Source organism: Crocodylus porosus, unplaced genomic scaffold (genome assembly GCF_001723895.1).
Source record: "Crocodylus porosus isolate Cpor-Errol unplaced genomic scaffold, CroPor_comp1, whole genome shotgun sequence".
Classification (NCBI taxonomy): Eukaryota; Metazoa; Chordata; order Crocodylia; family Crocodylidae; genus Crocodylus; species Crocodylus porosus.
The window spans coordinates 4,819,212-4,840,559 of NW_017728935.1; the positions used below are offsets into that span (position 1 = coordinate 4,819,212).

General features: G+C 46.4%; 2 protein-coding genes across 3 annotated transcripts in view; one reads left to right on the forward strand and one right to left on the reverse strand.

Moving 5' to 3' along the window:
* UHRF1BP1 (UHRF1 binding protein 1) overlaps positions 1-17,084 on the forward strand; it is a 48,233-nt gene extending 31,149 nt beyond the window's left edge. For both annotated transcript variants that reach the window (XM_019546734.1, XM_019546735.1), the window contains 11 exons: positions 439-590; positions 1,357-1,498; positions 2,094-2,287; positions 3,041-4,590; positions 6,645-6,841; positions 7,483-7,637; positions 7,740-7,887; positions 10,666-10,931; positions 11,552-11,660; positions 12,129-12,244; positions 13,289-17,084. In XM_019546734.1, the coding sequence (XP_019402279.1) occupies positions 439-590; positions 1,357-1,498; positions 2,094-2,287; positions 3,041-4,590; positions 6,645-6,841; positions 7,483-7,637; positions 7,740-7,887; positions 10,666-10,931; positions 11,552-11,660; positions 12,129-12,244; positions 13,289-13,414 (3,155 nt within the window). In that variant the 3' untranslated portion in view covers positions 13,415-17,084. The remainder of the gene's footprint in view (positions 1-438; positions 591-1,356; positions 1,499-2,093; positions 2,288-3,040; positions 4,591-6,644; positions 6,842-7,482; positions 7,638-7,739; positions 7,888-10,665; positions 10,932-11,551; positions 11,661-12,128; positions 12,245-13,288) is intronic.
* A 241-nt stretch (positions 17,085-17,325) lies between these two features.
* On the reverse strand, positions 17,326-20,952 carry TAF11 (TATA-box binding protein associated factor 11). Its single transcript, XM_019546736.1, has 4 exons — positions 20,851-20,952; positions 19,431-19,518; positions 18,920-19,016; positions 17,326-18,115 (listed from the first exon to the last, which is right to left on the reverse strand). The coding sequence occupies exons 2-4, from the start codon at positions 19,470-19,472 to the stop codon at positions 17,985-17,987; spliced, it is 270 nt and encodes an 89-aa protein (XP_019402281.1). The 5' UTR covers positions 19,473-19,518; positions 20,851-20,952; the 3' UTR covers positions 17,326-17,984.
* Positions 20,953-21,348: the final 396 nt, after the last annotated feature.

A 21,348-nucleotide genomic window follows, 5' to 3' on the forward strand; every position in this document is an offset into this window, starting at 1 on the left:
GGCACATAAACAATTGGAAATATAAAACCCACAAAATATTAAGACACATGGCATTAGGACAGACTATAGGGAATGGATAGATAGACTGTAGGAGTGATTTCCTTAGCTAGTTCAGTAAAACGTTCCCAGTTTTATTGCTGGCATGCAGGTGAAATGCTGCACGTGCCTCAGATCCTAGGAGCTGTGCTGCGGAGTTCACATTCCTCTTGCCACAACGGACATTGCTCTTTAACTGTGTTCTTTCTGCGCAGGGCACTAATCCCTTATGACCTAGTCTGGCCCATTTATTTTTAATTTGGGTCTGTTATTCCTATTTCATAAACACATTTGAGCTTCCTGAAGGTCTGTCCCGGGTATGGCGTTTAACAGTTCTGATTCGTTGAGAAGGACATGAGTGAAGTTCACCTGAGACTGGTTACAATGCTTGTCTCCCTGCAGACCTGTCCAGTCCTCACAAAAGTTCTCCAGAGAAAGGCCATCCTCAGGCCCGGGCTCCTCCCCTGAGCTTACCCCAGCTTCGGCGCCCTGCCTGTAACCGGCTTCGATCCAGCTGCGTGGTAGTCCGAGTGGATGACCTGGACATCCATCAGGTGGGGATTCAGACAGCAGACTGGGAGGAGCGCTCATCTGTTGTTCAAATTGTCTTATTTTTGTAATGAAGTCCTTAGCCTGCTATGATGTTAAACAAGAAATCATGAAAAACCTAGAGTATGCAGAGCCGAGAAGGGTGTCAGAGCTTGTATTGGCAGGGACCCTGGCACACCTCCTTTCAGACACAGTTCACTTTTTCTTAACCAAACCCAGGCACAAACAGAGCGCCAAATGGCTGTTTCTGCTGAAGCTAAACTTGCAAAGTCAAGTGTTCTTTCCACCTGGACTTTCCTTAGATACCGTCAAAGCTTGGAGCAGGTGATATTGCCTGCGGCCGTAAGGACGGGAGAGGGTTTGACGATGGTCTGTCTTTCGCACCTTCTGACTTAGAAGGTAGACGTTGCTGGAGGAGATGAGTCCCAAGGCCCTTCAGAATTTCCCTCGTTAGCCTTGCAGAACTACAACAAAATGCAGAAGAGTGTTTTGTGTTGTGTCCTCAGCAGAATTGGGGGCTAGGTTCTGAATGCCACAGTTGTTGGTAGTAATGAGGCATAAATAGTCAAGGTCACAGGTGGATTTTCAGAACTCAGATTGAAGTTGTGAGGGGGGTTGTACTAGTATTTGGAAGACAAGTTTCGCTTGTAAACTGCTAATATTTGATCTGGGAATGAATGCAAGAGAATAAATGTGGGAGCCTGCACTGCTACATGAATAGCCACTTTTCAAACCGAGTATATTGATTTGCCCTCTTTTTTTTTCCTTCAGGTTTCTACTGCTGGGCAGCGTAGTAAGAAGCCTTCCTCCTTGCTCTCCTGCAGCAGGAAATCCCTGAACCTTCCCAAAGAGGTCTCTGCAATCCACATTGAGTTCACAGAATACTACTTCTCAGACAATCAGGAATTCCCAGGTGATTCATCAAGAGTAGCACCTCACTGGGTAAACTTCTTAGGGAATCAGTCTGGTTTTAATCCTTTTGATGTGTTCCTGCATGTCTCAGGTTTTGTTCAGTGTCCTGATGTTCCTCTTAATTTTTGCTTATTGTTGGGCTCCTTAGGAGGTGGCAGGGTTGAAATGGGGTGTGTAACAAGAGCTTGGCTATGTGGTCATTGAAAAATGTTATTCCAGTGTCTGTCCAAGTTCGGTGGTTCTGGCTGGGTCTCTTGCATTGAACTAGGAGTCTAGTCTAGATTCTGTTCCTGACTCTGAACCTGACTCACTTTGTGAACTTGGTTGAGTCTCTTCACCCCCTGCTTCAGTTTATCCTGATGAGATGGTGTCCTGGGCATCTTAAATGGTAAATATTCCTAGAGTTCATTGGCTGTAAAACAATCCTATCAGCATGCTGTATTACAGTTCACATTTTGTATATGGTCTTGTCGTCTTTCCCGTTTATGTTCAGTGCAAGGTGAATATTGAGTTATTTTTTTCAAAAGGCTTCAGCTAGCCTTTTTTGAGTTTGAGAAATGTCAAATTTACCATTACCCTGTCCTGTTCTCCTGCAGTTCCAAGCCCCAACCTGTATGTGCAGCTGAATGGCCTGATGTTTACCCTGGATACAGTGAGCATGCTCTGGGTGAATTTCTTTTGCCTGGATCTGTATCGCAGCCTGGAGCAATTTAAAGCCATCTACAAGCTGGAGAACTCTGGCAAGCAGGATGAGCACGTTGATGTTCGACTAGATGGCTTTGGGCTGAAGGTACTGTTCGTGGTTTTTTTCTGCCCTTGCTTGGAAATATGGAACCAGAGAGTGGTGGCAGCTCAGAATGAGGAGGAAGAACATTTCCCCCCCTCTCTCGCCTATTTCTGGGCTGACTCCTTCGGGTGTTAATTCCTTTTTGTGATTTCTGCATAGTATAATGTGGCATGGAGTCTGGAATAGGCAAAACAGTTCATGTCTATGAACGCAGGAAGAGAAGAAATTGATACCTACAGGTTATAGTTCCATGTGGAACCGTTGTCCTTTAAGTTTATCAGTTCAAAGCCCACTAAACTTTGCTGCTGTCAAGTCACTGTGTATGGCCTTGTGGCCTGTTCAGAGTGAATTGGTGGATTTTACACCAGCTCCCAGCAGACAGATATCCATCCAGAGCACTGAAATCTGATTGCACTGGGGACTGGCTAACCCAGCTTTTGGTTGTCTCACTGGAGATGCTTGAGCTGTAAATGCGAGGGCGAGTCCTTGCAGAGGGGGGTGAGGCCTGAGGATGGGTGTAGCATGGGATAAGCTTGCGCTGCTTCCTGAGATGTGGATGGAAAATGACCTCAGTCCCTGGCACCTGCCAGGCTGGCACCCGGTCACCTTTGGGGGAAAAAAATAAAATAAAAAAACCCGCTTATTTCACTCGAAAGAAGGTGAGGTAATATTAATAGCCAGCTACCCCTGTCTTGAGCATGGTGGAAATGTGTAACTTGCCTAACTGCCTTCTCTATTTATTCCTCCTCACTGAAGCTAAATATCCCTGTGGAGAAGAAAGTCACTGACCACCGGGACCGCCCACAGACCCTCTCAGTCCGCATGTCCGAGATGACTGCCACCAACACGCGCCACGCGCCACACTGCAGCTGCCTTGCCCTCCAGAACCTCTTCCGCAGATTTGCCAACTCTGAGTTCTTTCACACTACCTACACCCGCTTTCCAAAGTCTCAGGACAACTTCAGCATCCTCCACACCCTCTTCTTAAGGCATGCATACCAGGTGGATGCCAGAGCCCAAAATCACACGGGTTTTCCCCCGGTGACACAGAGGACCACTGCTTCTGACGACCTCTGGTCTATTAATTTCACCCAGATTTCCTTGGACTTTGAGGGGGCTGAGAGTTCACAGGGCAGAGCTGTGAACTTCATTGATCCTTTCCCCCTCTCAGTTTGGGCTTGCTGTCCCAAGAAATGGCAGCAGGCTCAAGCCTGGAAGCAACAGGCCTCTGCTGCTTTGGAGGTGAAAATCAAGCCTTCCGCAAGCTTCAGTAATCATGCCAAACACCAGGACCTTACCGCAGAGTCTGGGATCCGCCAAAGATCAAGGACTGAGCAAGACCTGAAAAGCATCCACAAGATCCCAGAGGCAATGGATGTCTTGAGAGAAAGTGACTGTGAAATTAATGGCAGAGGGGATGATAAAGAGCTGGAAGCCTCCGCTGATATTCACATGCTTATGTACTCAACTGCTCATGTGAAAGTTCGGCTGAATCACTACCAATACTTGGTGCTGCTCAGGCTGAGGGAAGTTATGCAGACGCTGCAGGAGCAGTTGGCCCAAGATACGCAGGAGGTCATTGGATCCCCCACAGAACCCCTGACTGCTTGCTTGGGTCTCCTGTTCAACAGTGCAGAAGTGGCCCTGCTCATGAATCCCATCCCAGGCTCTGGCTCAGAACCTAGGTCTGTGGACTCCGATACAACGAGCCTGATGATGGGGTCTGAGCTGTCTCCTTCAGACAGCAAGGAGGGGCTGGCTGCTGAAGAGAAGGAGTTGAAGTCAGATGCTAGCTCAGAGAAGGAAATGGGCAGCCCCTCAAAAGTTGCAGAAGATAGTGAGAATGAAAACATGGACGTGAGCAGTACCAGTGAGCTGCTGGAGAAACTGCCAAAATCCTTGACTGATGAAACTCTGGAAGCAACCGATATGGCAGATCCGCAGAGCAGGAGCATGGAGCAGAAAGGACCGATAGAAGAAGCACATGAAGCTGTAGAAGCCCTGGATGCAGAGAGACTGACTGAGCGTAGCAGTCAAACCTCTCTTCCCTCCAACCCATCTGAGGTTCAGGCAATGGGAAATGGAAGTATCGTGCTCAATGGAGAAGGAGAACTAATTCCACTGAAGAGCTTGGAGGTGGAATTCTCGAGTGCACTTCATATGACAAAAGATGCCACTAAAGAAGCTCTGCATGCAACCATGGACCTCACCAAAGAAGCTATGTTGATGACTAAAGATGCTTTCAGCCTGAGCCGGGAGAGGATGGCTTCCACCGTGCAGAAGATGCTCTCTCTACCGCCAGCCAAGTGAGTGAGTCATCCCTCTGTCCCTGTGAAATGGCAGGAGCGCACTGGGGACAGTGAGGCATTGTAAGGCTGACACATGCATGTCTGCAATCGCTCCTTTCTACTCTGTTCAGACTTTGAATCGGTCTGTAACCTTTGATGCTTCACACTGAATGCATAGACTGCTCACCCTGAGGGAAGGGGGCAAGGTATAGACTGCTGACTTTCTCTCTGGTGCTACTGGCTTGGATTAGAGATCCCACATGTCCCACGGTCTGTGGCATCTGCTGCTACTAAAACTTCGTCACATTGTGGGTGGAGGGCAGTTTGTAGCTTGTCATGCAGTAGCATGAGGGAAATGTGTCCAGGCATCCATGGCCAAAATCGATGCTCTTGTAAGTGTCATGAGATTGTCAGCCAAGGAGAAGGCAGGATCCGGGTGGCTAGGGTCTCCACAGAAACCTGCGTGTCGTAAATTGTGCGGTGTTTTCAGAAATGCATCTTTCTTTGCAAGGATAGGTAGGTCTTTGTGCCGTGCACATCACTACAGTATCTGAATGCCTTCTAGAAGGCGTTAGGTGACGAGACTGATACCTGACGTGGCTAGATCTCTTAGCCATCCCCTTCTACAAGCATAAGCCCACTTCCATTTTCTCCTCTCTCTTCTAATGCCGCTCTCCCTGTGCCACGTAGGAGTGTGGCGTGCAGGGTGGCAGTAAGACTGTCCAGTGGGGACTGTGATGGTGAAAGGGAGACAGGACTCTTTCATTTCCCACTTGTCCAAATTTGGCCCATGTTGACGGACCCAGACATCATGACCGACTGACAACTGCTTAATTGCAGTAGGGATGTTGCTGGCCATTTCCCAGTGTGCAGGAGTCTCTAGGTGATTTTCTGGCAATTACTTTTCACAAGGCAAAACAGCACTAGTGTAGTTGAGCAGCTGAAATAGTTCAGGGAATTGGTAATGGGACGCTGGAGCCCTTCATCTCTGGGTTGCTAGTTCAATCCTTGTCCAGGTTAGTTACTGTTATTATCTGACGGCTCTTGAGTGGCCTTTGTAAACTGAGCAGGGGGGTCTGAGCCCTGCTCCCAGAAGTATGTGATCGTTGTAGATTCTCTTCCACCTAAGGTTTTAAGGAACAGATGAGATAAATAGCTGTTGGGGGCAGGTCGTTGGACTAAGCACTGTATTGAGGTCCCTTCCAGCCCTATATGTTTATGATTCTAAGACCAACATTGCACAGAGCATACCAAGTTTAAAAGTAATGGGCCCCATATTAGGGGATAAAGCAGAAAGGCAAGAGCTTATGCCATGCGCCTGCTGTTTAAGTATCTATTTCAGCTCGTACACTTATTAGAATAAAGATTTTATCGCATGACATAAACTCCCATAGCAGATGCTTGCTTAGGTATGTCAGGGGCTTCCTGCACTTTGTAGGACCTTGAGCCTAGTCACCTCCTTTAAGTGAAGTTTAGCAAAGCTCTTTTTGCAGTTGCACTGAATTATATAAATTGTGCATGTGTTGCACTTCTTACATTTCCTCTTTTTAAGTAGGCCGGGTGATTACTGGTAAAAATGATTGGTATGCCCGGCATGATGGCCTTTTCGACATACTTCTCCTTTCACGTGGAGGATGTGAATGAGCTCATTTTCAAAGATGATGTGTTGGAAAGAAGTTAGCTATAAAAAGGATTGTGTCAAGTCACATGCCAGATGCACTCCGTGTGAATTACCGCGGCATCATGATAGACCAAGAATTAGTCATGCGGGCTTTCTTGCTGCCTTGCTATGGTTTTGTATGGTGCTAATCGGTAGGTAACTCAAGCTTCACTGGATCAATCCTCCAAACTTTTACTCGTAAATAAATTAATAGTCAACCAGCAGAGCTGAGACTCTTGCTCTGTCACTGACTGCTGTCCTGGGCTGTGGATGAATAAAGTTTCAGTCTCTCTGCTTTCCCCAGCAATTGGAGCTGGGCTGCGAGCACTGTTTTGTTGAACAACAAATGCGTCCCTAGGGGTGAGTTGAGTGCTCTGAAGCTAAGCTGTTGGCATCTTTGGGTTTTTGGTAGGGATCCTGTGCCTAAAGCTGAAGAGGGGCCAGCAGCTCCCGGGGGAAGCAGCAGCCGGATGCGTTTCTTCTCCATGAAGAGGACAGCATCCCAGCATTCTTTTGATGCCACCTCCATAGATGGGAGTGGCCCCGAGGACCGGCTCTCTGTGGACAGCGACGGCAGTGATGGGGGCTTTGTGATGCTCACAGACTCTGGTAAGTAGAACTGCACATACCTTTTCCTCTCTTTCATGATTTCACACAGCTAAATTCATCTCCAGTGTGGCCAGTGGAGCAAGGTGTGCCAAGAGTCCCTTTATGCCCGTCCACAAATAGGATTTATCGATTACTCATTCCCAAAGTCACAAGGAATTCACCCAATTCAAATCTCTGTGATACTTTTCTCTGAGATGTCTTCCCTATGAAATCAGGTGTAGGGAAGCGTCGCGTGCTGAATTGTCCCAATATGTGTACAGTGTCAGTTATGGGTGCCTTTGAAATATGGAGGTAGAGCCAGAGAAGGATTGAAACGTGAACTGGCACTTAAGAGACCTGAGTCCTATCCCCTGATCTGTCACAGTCTCATTGCTGGTCTGGTCACTTCACTTGTTTTCTCATCTGGGAGGGAGGGTGTTCATAAAGTGCTTTGAGCACCTGCTATGGAAGGTGCGACAGAAGGGCAGAATGGGGCTGAGCCTTGCAACGAATGTGTCGCTTCAATTCCAGGTTGTTTAATCTACGTGGTCCAAGCTACTCGTGATGGGTTTCGGGAGGTTGGCAAGAGCCTTTGGGCCATGATATTGAGGCAGGTGCTGAAATCCAGACGGTCTGTGATGGGTACCTAACATCTCTTTCAGAACCCAGCCTGGATCATTTTGCCACAGGAGTCCTTCCTCGTGGCCTTAACGATGCCGGCAGCGGAGGAAGCCCAATGGCAGAGGATGAGGGTGGAGGGTCACCTGACATAAACAGCTCATCTTTTCAGAGTGGAGAAGACCCGAGTCTTCAGCTGGTGAAATTTTTATTACCCCCCACCCCCCGTAACCTGCTTCCAAAGGAATTTTGCAAAGTGAGGCCAGTCTGTGCCAAGTGGTCCCTTGCTTTGCTGTTTCAGGTGTCTGTTCTGGTGCTAAAAATGAATGAGGTGAACTGCGGGATAGAAGTGAAAGGAGATGATATGTCGCTTGCTGTACAAGTGACGGAGGTTATTCCAGAGCAGCTGGGAAATATTGGAATGTGGCAGTATCTTCATAGCTACATGGGTAAGGCGGTCACCTTTGCTGGACTGGTGGGCTTTGAAAGACCCAAAGCCAAATTTATGGAGTTTTAACTGTCGTTTGCACTCTTCGCGTATAGCAGCAATGGACACACAGTGGACTGCACTATATGAATATGGATAAGTCTGTACTTCACTTAACTGGATGACACAATGTTGGCCCCGTATTTTGCCTGTTGTTTGCATTGTAATGAACTTTGGTCCTTTGTGTGTAAGCCACCTAAGTGCATAGGAAATCTGCAGCCTCAGTGTCTGTTTTGTGACTTCTATAGTTAAGTAGAGTACTGTACGATTGATGGGTGCAACTTTGGCAAGCAGCCATGACTTGAAAGGCTTCTAAATCAGTCCCAAACTTGACTATATCTTGAACATTTCAAGGCTATTTTCTGTAAGTGTAGAGTGCTCTGAGTACACAGGTTACAGTCCTGAAGGAGGTGCAAAAAACTTTGCTGCCATAAGTGAGTATTGCTGACACTGAAATATAAATGCTGTTGAGACCCTTTATAGCAATGGTTCATAACCAGTGACCTCAAGTTGTTTCACTGGCTTTTTGATATTTTCATACCAACTCCCTGTGGACAGGTGCCACATGACAGATTCACTGCTGTCCATTTAGTTTGTTATTTGCAAACAGAGTCAAACAGCATTTTGTATATATCCATGATGATTTCAAAGGTTCAGTATCACAAAGCTGATATCCAGTTTTGTGTTAGTTCTCAGATGGAGGAGAGAAATTAAGTGTGCATAGTTGGAAACTAAAAAAAGAAATGTACTGGATGAATAAAAAGCTAGAATCAACAGTAACAGGTCATATTGGTTTTCAAAAAACAGTTTGGAGGGGAAATGAAAGTCACTGTAATAAAAACAAAAAAGCCCCATATAGAACAAATGGAACGAAGGGGAAGTTGGTACTAACAAAATATAAATCAAGATGGAAATTGTAGAAAACCCGGTAAGGAAAGCAATAAAAAAAATCTGCAGCTAGAAAAGTAGTTTTTCAAGTATGTTGGGAACAAAAGGAATCTTAATAAAGATGTTTACCCGGTACTAGATGCACATGGTAGAGCTGACATGAATACAAGAGCTAGCAAAAGTATTCCATAAACTGGTCTGTATTTGGGGAAAAATCATGATGATTAGCTGTATCCTACAATGATGCCAACTATGCATTTCAGCAGTTACTCCGGTGAATGTTAAACTCTAGAGGCTTTTTCAGGTGAGCATGTTCAGATAACTTGCCTTCTGGAGTTGTCTCCCGCCCTGAAGCTTCGGAACGCTAGAGAAGTTCCAAGAGTACAAAGGCAAATTCCTGCTCTGTAAGTATTTTTAAGAATGGTAGGCAGGAAGATATAGGTCATTATAGGCTTGTCAGCCTGATGATGATTTCAGGCAAAGCAATAGAGCGCCGGGACAAGACATGATCAAGAAAGAAGCTAATAAATTGGAAGAGGTCTAGAAAATCACAAAAACGATTAAATGACTGGAAAATGTCTTACCCTGAGACTCATGAAACTCCATTTGGGCCATGTTTGCAGTCTAGTAGCATCTGTGTGGGGGATAGGAAGTTGCTAATAGAGGGGTCCTCAATCTATCATCCCAAGGTATAAACAAAGGTATAATCCAGTGGCTGCACATTGCCACTAGGTAAATTCAGACTAGAAAGAGAGTGCACATTTGTTAGTGCAGGTAAGTGACTACTGGAAGGAATTACCAAGAGCTGTGGGCAATTCTGCATCACTGACAATTTTTAAATTGAGACTGGCTGCTTTTCTTAGAGATCCTGTGATTGAAGACTAATTCAGGGCCATCTTATGACCTGTCATACAGGGACTCAGACTAGATGATCAAGTCTTTTCTGATTTATGATCTGTGAATTTAATACTAATTGAATCTGTTAGTGACTACTTCTCCAAAGAAGCCAAGGAGTGTTTGAGCCCTAGAAACTAAACTTTCCCTACATACTTAAAGTTGTGTGGTCCCCCTAGGTCAGAGACTGACCTAGATTATCATTTCTCCAGAGTAGGGGCTGTCTTCTGTCTGTGCAGTGTCTGTTGCAATAAGGGCGTGATTTTTGATTGGGGTTCCTCCATGTTACTAGACTTTATTAATAGTAGATTAAAGTGACATAAAAAGCTTGCACTGTACCTGCGGTAGATAAAAAGGAATATCAAGACTTTAGCACTCTTAATTCGGGATGTTTCACCCGTATTTAAACAAACTCCAATTTAAATCGTCCAAAGAAGCATGAGTAGTGACTGTTGTGCTGATGCATTTTCATAGTGATAAACTTTTTAGCCACTAGGAGGCGAAACCAAATGATGAGCCTTCACAGTGTACAATTGATAATGCAAAAAACCCTGTGTACAAAAGGTTTTGTAGAAGAAGAATGAAAAAGTCTTTGAAACTATGAAACTATTATTGATGCAATGAGGGGGGTTAGATTTTTCCTTGATACAACGTAAAGTTCTAGTTCTTATCAAATAAACCAGATAAATGTGGAAATCTGACTGGAAGTGAAACAACTGAAGGGGAGAGAACTTGAGGGCCCGTGATATGGAGTTTTTTCTATGGAAACTTGAAGTCCTGCTCCTTTTATGTAGACGGCAGCACTGAACAGTAGCCATGATTTTGGATCATCATTGGTGTCATAGACTGGGTTTTACCCAGTGTTCAAACAATGAAAGGCTTCACAGCGTGTATGTATTTCTTATAGCTTTTTGCTAATGCTGTCTTCCACAGTAATGATATTCTTTCATGCCTTTAGGAGAGCTAAGCATAGAGAAACCCTCAGCCACAGAAACTACTCGGACTCAGCCAGAAGTGTGCATGCGTCTTGAAATAGGACCCAGTGCCGTTGTGCACTCGCCCCTCGCTGTTCAGAACGGGTTCCTTCAAATGCTGATCCACAGCTACCAGGCAGAGCTCCTGATGTCTTTCCTCACCAACCTCGGCCCTTTCCTTGAGGATGAAGTGATACCGGAGGTGATCCCCATGAAAATAGAGATTGTGGACGCCAAGATCACACTGAAGGTGGGTGGGTGGGTGTGGAGAGAGGCGTGTGTCATGAGCTGAGTTGTGTGCAAGGTGGTACTTGTGAAGGGGTGTGTGTAGCAGTCCAGAAAGATGCCATTTCCTGATCAGCTAGGGTAATTGTTTTCCTCTGCCCTATAGGAGCTACTTAATGGTGTACAGGTGGGTCCTGAGAGTCGTAGTCTAGTTAGTGCTTGGACCATGAGATTTCTGAGGCCTGGGGGCGGGGGGGGGGAAAGAAAGAGCTTGGTGGAAATCTTAGTTGCTCAGAACTGGAGGCAGAGAGGTGTCTGACAATGCACCTGTAACCAGGAGCATGTCTTGAGCCTGCTGTATTGATACATTCTGATGGGAGTTTGAGTCCGGGACTTGCAAAGCTGTTACTGCAAGATGTGACCTGAAGTAGGGGGCATTGTGATGAGATTGATTGATTGATTATGGGGCATCTTTAATGATGTGACTAAAAGTGCAGGTACAGCCCACCTGTAAAACCGTTGTTTCCTGTGTAATGGCCAACCCCGGATAGATCTGGGAATGCTGACAGCAGTAAGGTTCTTTGCCATGTTGCCCAGTTCCAGAGTCACATGCAGCAGCTGATACTTTGTTGGGTCTTCTTGCAGGATGACAGCCCTCCAACATACCCTACCTCCCCCGGTCCCATCCCCATCACCTTGGCTGTGGATCACGTTGTTGTGACACGCAAAGATGACGGGGTGTTCTACGTAACAGGTCAGTAAAGTAGGGCAGTCCTGGTCCCTTTTGCCCCAGCAGCTGTTACTGAGGAATAGCGTGCCCAGCAGTGACGCTTACTGGAAGATGCTGGACTGGATTCACAAGTGCTGGGAAAGGCGAGATCTGGGGTATCTGATCTATCCCAGATATTCTTGCCAGACCAGGCTAAGACTGTTTCCTATATAAACACTTTGGTTCTCTTGCCAGTGCTCCAAGTTGCGACTTCTGTCCAGTCTTGCTGGAGATGATAAATTTGGCACTTGAAGTAGCATCGATAATGGTTACAATGAGTGACTGGCAGTCTAAACTCACTGCCATTGGTTCGTGCATACTGAGCAAATTGTCAGTTCCCCTTTTTACAAGGGATGATCCTTTCAGCTGCAGAGCACTTCTCATAAAAGAGAATCCAAGTGGTCTACGGTAGCAGTGCACAGATTTATATGTTATCCCTGTATTGCTTCCCAGCTGTCGGGGGCGAGGGACCATATTATCGGAAAAGGGCTGAGCCAGGCCTTCAGGAGCACAAGGTCTCAGCCCCAAGAGTCCCAGCAGCTCCTGCAGGAGCAGTGCATGAATTTCAGGTAAGCCATTTCTGCATGGTCCTTTGCAGACTGGTAGAAATCTGGCTCAGACTGGGAAACGCTGGTCCTAGGCAAGCATGCCTCTTGCCTGGAGGGTTTACAGATGGGTAACAATAGTGCCATCTTGTGAGCAGGCTGGGTTCAGGACCCTTGCCTCCTTCCACACCCATACCCTTAGCATAATCAGTTCCTCCTTTTCAGTATCTGAAACATTTGTTTTCTTCTGAGGAGAAATTATCTTCTATCTTCCCACCTCTGTCCAGTCCCTGCTCTGGAAGGTCTTTTTTCCTATGGGGAGGCTATAGAAAAAAGGCCTTAGGCCTCACTCAGAGAACTCATTCTTTGGTAACCTAAGTTCTGAATGAAACAAGGGACTCAAGGGAAGTCCCACAGACAAACACTGCTGAAGATGCTGTAGATACTGTAAACCTTGCTACAGGCTGTGAAGCTGCTCTGATGGCTGTGTGTACAGCAAGAATAACAACCGGTTTCAGTCCCGGAGATGAGACCGGGGGAGGCCCCTGCTGCCCTTTCTCATAGACCTTACCTGTAGAAGGGCTTTTAGGTGGGCAGGGAAGATGCACGTTGTCTGGGTGCAGCATAGGGCCTATTGTTTGTCCTTCTAGTCTCCCCGCATTTTCTTGCCTCTGTGTTCATCGTCAGCTGAAGCCCGAGTCGCTCTGCAGAAAGAACCTCTCTTACACAAGTCTTGTTCACATTTGGGGGAGGCTGATGGCCGGCCATTAGGCCATCTGTATGGCGGCTGTGTACGTTGACTGTAATAAAGGGTCTGAAAGGCATTCCAGCAAACAGGCTGAAATGCATCTGTCAGCAAGTATTCAAGCCTGGAAACCCAGTAGAATGAGGATGTCAGTCAGTGGCTTTTGTTTGCTCTGTGACATGTACCTGTAGTTCTTTCCAGAGCTGCTGGTTTTGCATTCCTCTCTGATCATAACGGAAAGAAATGACCTCATTCTGCTCTCATTTTTCACATTTTGGAAGAAGCTTGGGTCTTATTTGTGTTCCTTTCTCTGTCTCTCGCAGCTGAAGGAAGTGCCGGAGTTGCAGCAGGAGCTGGAGGGCACGAAAATGGCCCTAGAAGCTGCCAACAAGGACAAAGAACGCCTTCTGCAGGAAATCCGCAAACACGACCCCCTCTTCCAGCTCTGACAGCAGAGGCCTGCCCTGCCCACCACTGCTCAGGAGGAGCAGGGATCACCACCAGCACTGAGGTGGCTAGTTTGTGACATGGCTGCTAAACAGGTCAACCTCTGTACAGAGGAATCACTTGGGGGAATGGGAACCCAAATGCTGCTGTAAGAGGAACTGCGAAGTGTGCGACGAGAGGAAGGCAGGGCCTGGCTTGGGGAAGGGGGATGAGCAAGAGGAGCTCCCTGATTCTGGTCTGGCAGCCACGTTCCTTTGTCCTGGCAGTGTGGTGCTACCCTCTATCACTGACCCAGCGCAGAGCTCAGTCAAGGAGCCCAAAATGCCAGAACAGTAGTCAGGAGCCAGGGTCTCCTTGCCTTGTCAGTTGACAGCAGAGCTGACTGTCTGCTTTCACCCTGCTGGCTGTATGCTTTCTCTCTCGTGTTTGCTCCTCATGCCGGGTGGTGCTGCTTGGTTCTTCCTCTAGCATTGTCCTGTGTGTTTTTGTCCAGATGCACTCACCAAAGAGCACAGGTGAAAGCAATAAGGTCAATTTGTCAAGGCCAGGCCTACTCAGACATTCGGTGGATGTTGCGCAGAGTTCTTTGGTGAGAGCATGATGTAGCCCAAGACTGGAATGAAAATGTAGGGCTTGCTGTGTGTGGGAGATAGAGAAATCTCTCCTCTATGGAGAGAAAATGTGGCCTGGAGCTTCCCCTGAGCAGCCCAGGTAGCCATGGTAGAAAGGATTCCCTCTAGTTCCCTTTTCCACTAACGGTTTGCTGCCTTGGGAATTGAACCAGCGTATATGCTGGTTTAAAAAACATCTACCCTTTCTGAACCCCACTTCCCACACAGTATCCAGACACCCTAGCTATTGCCTGTACCCAAGTGCAGGACTGCCGTGTTCCCTCACTTGTTAGGTAAAGCATGCTGGGCAAGTTCAGCTTTATCTCCTATGCTGAAGCCTGTGGGAATCCAGCATCTCCTCTCAAAGAATGATTTCACCTTTCTTTGAAGCAAAGGATTATAGTCCAGGCATCCAGTGAAGAAGCCACTATGTGTGTGACTGCCAGCAGAAGAGGTGGAGGGAGGGTGTGAGGGGAAGTGGCCCCCAACCATAGATGCTGTTGTATGGAGGGACGAAGTTGTATAATTTAGCATGGAATGTGGTACAGGTTTGTCAGTTCTGTGCTGCTGAGGACTGTCCACCCACAACACCTCCTTGCATGTGGATGTTTTCTTGGATTTTAATGCATTTCAAACACTTTTCTGAGTTGGATTTTCCAGCCATATTTTATAGGTGTATTCATGCACCAGTTTTAAGGCACACAACACCTTATAATGCATGTTAAACAGGTAGAAGAGTGCACCTAATTGGCTTGGGGAAAGCTTAACTACAAAGATAACTGACTGCATAGGTGATGGTGACCTTCCTTTCTTAACTGTGGGAAGGCCAGACCTGGCCATATGAGAATGGAAGCTTTGTCGAACTATATTCTAGTTCTCCACTTCATGATCCCCAACACCTTTTCCCCCTGAAAAGCAAATTAGCATTCTGGTGGCATTTTGTCTGTCACAAGGGTTCTGTTGTGTTTTTAACTCCACTAAAATTAAGTTAGATAACCTCGTGTGTCAGGATTATGCTCAGTCCAAGTAATGAGTTGCGACTCCTACTCAGAAGCCATGATGGCTTGGTATCTGGGGACTGAACAAAAGGAAGAAGGCAATTTGTGCTATTGCTTTTTCCCATTAGTCTTGCATATATATTTCTCTTTGACCAGTGGTGGAGAGATGTACTTCTCTTTCCTAGGGACTGTAGTGTGGCTTTAGTTGCACGGAAGAAAACCGCATGCTTTAGTGTGCTGGTTTAATGGTAGAGTGTGTGGAACAATGGCTCACAAAGACCCTTGTAGCTCTTAGCAAAAGGCTCTGTGCAGGAGAAAAGGGAAGACAGCCAGATTAGAACCCAGTAAAACTGGCCAGCGTTCTCATCTATGTTACTCCAAAGGTAGGGTTGACCTGGCATGGTTGGTCCTTGCCTGTGCTGCGCTGGAATAGACAGCCTCAGGAGAGCAGAGCTCTACTGCTACACTTATCTCTGGCACCTATCTGCCTGCCTGCCAAGCTGGAACTGACTAGTGCCTGAATGCAGCAAGAGCTTGCCTTTCACTACATGAATAGGTAATGTGGTGGGAATGATTTTCCTTTGGCAAAGATTGGGCAGCTGAAGCCTAAAAGGCTCTGCGGTGGTGAGGTGGTAAGGTCACTTTTGACCTCCCATCCAACTGTTGGTTGGATGCTGTACCTGAGAGTCATTCACTGCGCTACCTTGGATGTGGGGCGGAGCCTATGGAAATGGATACTTCCTCTGGAGGACTGTGCCTCATCCCGTCCCCTCAAGACAGGCCCAGACAGGTTCTTTGTGCATTACTGCCCATGTTAAAAACTCCAGCAGCCCTTCCCTCTTATAGGAAAGGGAATCTGTGATTAGGAGGACAACGCACTTTAAACTTCTAGCACCAGGGTGGGGGACAGACCAGCTGGGTACTTCCTGCACCACTATTGCCTCACGTGCATAGCATGTTTCAAAAATAAATGCAGGGATTTAGAAATGCTTGTTAACCTCCTGTGCTAAGGATAGGGCTGGCACCAAGCCCACGTTCTTACTGTAGAACAGGAGGTAACCACGCACCTACGTTAAAACAACCTGCTGTGAAACCTATGGACAAACAGCTCTTTGTAAGTATAAAAAGTGTGTGAACCGTGTCAAGTCTGAGCTTTTTAATTCCTCTGTAAAGTTGTCGCTCTGTTCTGTGTAACCAGAAATTAGTGTTCTTTATTCGAGTGTCTGTGATACTGAATTCACTCATTCCTGCTTCCTCATGAAGCAGGAGGTAAAATGATGCCTGCCAGTGCTGCTTGGTGCGGTGTGACGCTGTTCTCACTTGTTTTGATTCACTTTTTGCTTGAACAGGGAGGGCAGGGTCTCTCCCCAGCTTCTGTGACTCCTTTGTTTGACTGGATATTCTGCTGAGTCTTCATCCAGCCTGGGAAAGGAGTAATGATGGACGGGTTCGCCTAGAACTGGTGCCTAACTGTAGTGTCAAAGCTGCTGAACTGTCCTTTCCCCCAGTGCAGCCTGACCAGAGCTAGGTTTCAATTGCCTGTAGCAAGTTAGTTGCTCACATCCATGTATTGTTAGGTTTACAAAAGCCTGGAGTGCTTCTATTTATTTGCATTTAAGTCCCATGCAGGCAACCTTCTTCCCCAAGCCTCATGGTGACATACATGTACAATACAACCTTCCTCTCTGCAAAGGGTGCAGCCAGAACAGGGAGGGGAAGTTGCTGAAATAGATAATTTTATAAAAGAAAGTTTACTTTAGTGGAGACATGTTTAAAGACTCTACTTTTCTACATTACAACTTAATCCTTGGTGTAATAGTCTTGCTGTTACCTGCGGAATGCATGTGGCCTCAGTATCGCTTTTGAGTTGGTAGTAACAAAGTTGTCAGAAGAAGCCTTCTCGAACAAGGGGCACAGTGTGTCCGGGTACAGTACTATACACCTATGACTTGAATTTGAGTCCTGGTCAGTATTGGAACTTTGTTGCAGTAAAACATTTCCACTAGTGAGTATTGGTTCTATGAACCACGTTAAAGGAAAAAAAATTAAACTTGTTAACCTTACTTACTTGTGTTTTGTGTTATTCTACATTGTCAGTTTCTTTATTCTAAGGTGCTGATTTCTGAGTGCTTGACAGATGACCAATGAGGGGAACTGCAGTTATAAAAACTGCCTCAAGCACTCACTAAGGTAGTGAATGCACAGTGCTGTCCAGCTGTATTTTCCCTTGGTTTCTGCTAACAACTCATCCTTCAGCGGTAACTGATGTCACACAAACAGCTTATGCAACATAAAGAGACTACGTGTAGCAACATAACCCAACACCAAGTTTATTGAGCGCTCATTATACAAAACCACCCTTTCTGTACAGGAAGCTGGAGCAGCAGCAGCTGTTCCTAGCCTTTCAGGGTCCTCCCTTTAAATGTTTTGTCCCTTTCTATGTTGAAGGTCATGGCTCTTTCCCCCAACCACAGATGTAAGACACAAAGGCTTTGAGTCGGCAACTTCCAAAAAAGGCAGGAGCCAGAATTTGTTACCAAGACCGTGTTAAGTCAATCCAGACCCTCACGTCCTTGCCTCAAGTAGCACTCTACGTAGGCGATACAATACATAGGCCTCCAGTACAGGAAGCTCTTTAATATGAGAATAAACAGCTTAATAAGACTGTTACCTCTATGGTAACATCATCCGTTCCATTAAGCTCTCTCTTCTTACCAACCATCTACCATACTCAAGTTGTTCATGGCAGCATTGCAGCCAGCTTCTCAGGGGTTATGAACTCAGTTTAGTTGCACTTTTGCCATGGGGTTTCTTGTGGTTCTGGTGTGTTTGGAGAAGGCTGCAGACACAAGATTACAATGGATTCTGGAAGTGCATCAGGCTTAGAAGATGGAACCAACTTCAAAGTTACATCATATGCAGCTGAAGACTGTGCGCTCCTCCTCCACCTTCTCCTGTCCACTTTACTGGAAGATGATTTTTTTATACTTGGAATTTGGGATCTGTCCCCGGGCCTTCAGCCTCCTGACTGCTTCACGCATGTGTTTGGGCTGAAGAGGTGGCAACTCTCCCCACTTCTCACACACATCCAGTGCTAAGCAAAACAAAAGCCAAGAAAACGATGCGAATCAGACAACACAGACTATGAGATTTCTGAAATTATTTCACTGTGACGCTGCTGCTATACAAAGTCATCAGCTTCATTCATGACAACTGATTATAACTTGGTGAGATCTGCACTTCCAAACATTTTATTAGTGTATCAGAGCTAGATATACCCTGACTACTCTGTCTTCTGCTCCCCCTGCTTTTAAAAAAAAGTCCTCCTCTGTGTGTTAATTGTGGGAGCATGTGCAAGGGTCATTATGAGCGGGAGGAGAGTTCAAGTTGGCAACAGAAAAAGAGCTATTGGTATCAGCATTAATCTTGCTGCAAGTGCCATATGCAGCCTTTGTTAGAGACGGCTCAAGCAGATGTAATTATACTGCCTCAGGTGAGCTACCAACTATGGACAACCAGGATCAACAAAACTGGGGCCGGGGGAGGAAGGCAGTGGTCATTCTTGAGGAATCTAATGTCTCTATGTAAAGGCTAGGTACATGCATGACAACTACATCATCCTTCAATACTAAAGTTCCATGGTGATACGGTAAACTCGCCATATCACTGAATTTTTTAGTGTGGCCTTCCCTCTCTCGTGTTCATACTTCCTTACCAATAAGTACTGAACAGATTCAGTTCAGGATAGAGTGACTGCTGAAAAAGAACATTGAGCTAATTCCTTCAAGTGGATGGCATGACAAAAGGTCCCTTAAAAGCCAACTCGTTGTTTAAAGTGAAGGGGTAAGTCCTGCATTCTTAGTTTGCTCTGCCTGTAAGATATTCCACTTCTACTCACCTTCTTCTACCACCTCCCCAACAAAGACTTTGGAAATCCCAGACATGGCAATAACCACATTCTGAGAGACAGAGGTGCCAGTAATAGACTGGATCAGCTTAAGAAAAGAGAAGACGCAATTAGCCAAGAGAAGTTTCACTATAACTGTATAGATTCTTACCAAAAAATATTACATTTGAGCAACAGCTACTGCAGTCAATGGGAGTAGAGGATGGGAACCAATTTAAAAAAAGCAAGTAACAAGGCAGGTGGGTTGGCAGTCCTTCTGCCATTCAAATCTCATCTATTCAGACTGACCAGACTTGTAAAGATAGTCAATCTACTGCCTTCATGCAGGCCGTAGCAGAAGTGCTCATGGCACATCCTTATCAGATTCCATCAAACCTGTGAATTCTGCTAAATGCCTTCTCAGGACATGGAAAAGGAAAGGGAATGCATTTTGCTCTGTATTTCTACATGTGGAGTAAGTGGGATCCCTCACTCTACAGCCTGAATATCGGCAGAGCCTTACCCGTTTAATAGCAGCCTTGGGAAAAGCAGAACGACGATACATCTCATAGCGATTCAGCTGCTCTTCAGAAAAGGAAGACACCAATATTCTGAAGAAGAGAGGAAATTAGCTCTTATGGCAGAACGATTTAAAATGCCCTTAGCCTCAAAAAATATCAAACATATCCTTAACATCAGTTAACTAATCCTAGAGAATCTGCTGCTTCAAAGGCATATATGACTTTAGCTAACATTATGAAGCAGAGACATTAAACATATGCAACTTTCTACTGTGTTACAAAGGGAAAGTGGGGTGGGGAAGTGACCTATTTGCTGCTTAGGGTCATGCATCAGTTGTTGTGATTCTACTACCATCTAGCTCACTTTACCTGCGTAGGAGAGCACAAAGTCACCGAAGCGGCATTCAGGTTTAGTTTAGTGGTGTAGTTCCCCTTACAGTGCCACAGGAGTGGATGCACATAATTTAAATCATAGAGATAGGATAGTGGTATACGGTGTTCTGTTGCATTCATAAGCTAGGGCAACTGTTCCAAGACTAGGGGTTGGTTGCACCCCCACATGCAGTCATAAGCCCTACAAAACCTTTACGTTCCCTTAGCCTACAATTCACAGACTTTTACTGTGCCTGCTCCATGCTAAGCTTATGCCTCTGCCTGTACTAACTCTGCAAGAGGGAACTAAACCACAGCAACTTAGCTCCTTTACCTACAGGCAAACAAATAGTTACTGCCCTTCCGGTACATCTCTACTCCCTGTTTCAAGGCACATGGTATGGGCCTTGACTTGTGTGCGTGGATTTACCACACTGCAGCTGCTCCACAGTAACTCTCCTTGTGCTCTCATTACTTCGTGGTGAGATCTAAACTAGGGCAGCTTACCCTTGAATGCAACAGGGCAAAACGGCCCTGGTTTAGTTTTCGCTTACCCCAGTGTAATTGCAGGTGCACAAGTTGTTCTCCTACTTGCTATTATTAACAGGGGATAGAAACTTATCAGGCATTGGCTGCTCTGCAGTAACTATGCTTCAGTTAACCCCCCAGTAAGAGAAGCTAGGGGAACTTAGACCCGTTACCTGTAAGGGAACGCTACCCCAATCTCTCCCTCATTGTGGCACAAGAGACTTAGTGCAGAGCAGAAGCACACAACCGTCTCGTGACTATTACCTCTGGGACAAAGCTAGCACTATCTGCACACGTGGGGTCTCAGGATTGGGCCTTGCTCCATATTCAAATGAAAGCTGGACAGAAATTAGCTTAGAGTCATTACATGTTTGCAAGCTGGTTGGCTCTTTTTATAGCTGGATGGACACTTTTGTGGGGAAACATGACTTTGCACATGTGGCCAGTCTACATCTATTGCCAGCAAAACATGCGATTGTGACTTGGTGCATGTGGCCAGCCCACATTTATTGCACGACTCACCCGTGCACTCTGTCACAGACGTAAGGTGTAGCAGGGGCCACGGTTCTCTCCAGAAGGAGGCTGGGTGCAGCAGAGCTAGAAAGGGGCCCCAATTAGGCTCAGTTTTGCATGCAGATGGACACCACGTTCCTTCAGGAGCACATTCCCACATGCAGGGGTGTGCATTTGCCCCAGCACAGGCAGCAGTGGCACATATTTGCGCTGCTGCTTTGTGCCCCAGGGCGCGCCCCTGCACACGTGCTGTGGCCCACGGCAAACCGGGTCCTGGGGGCCTCCTGGGGCAGCAGCGGCACCCATCCAGCTGCGTGGAGCACGGCTCCGTTGCCGACAGCACACACTGCTACTACATGTGCCGTGCTGCTTTTTGTGGCAGCTTCTTTTTTTTTTTTCCAGATACCAGGACATGCCGGTATCAAATCTGCAGTGCCACAAACTGCACGTGCGTGCTTGTGTGGATGTGTCCCGGGGGGCAAAATGAGCCCCAGGCCCAGGGAAGTA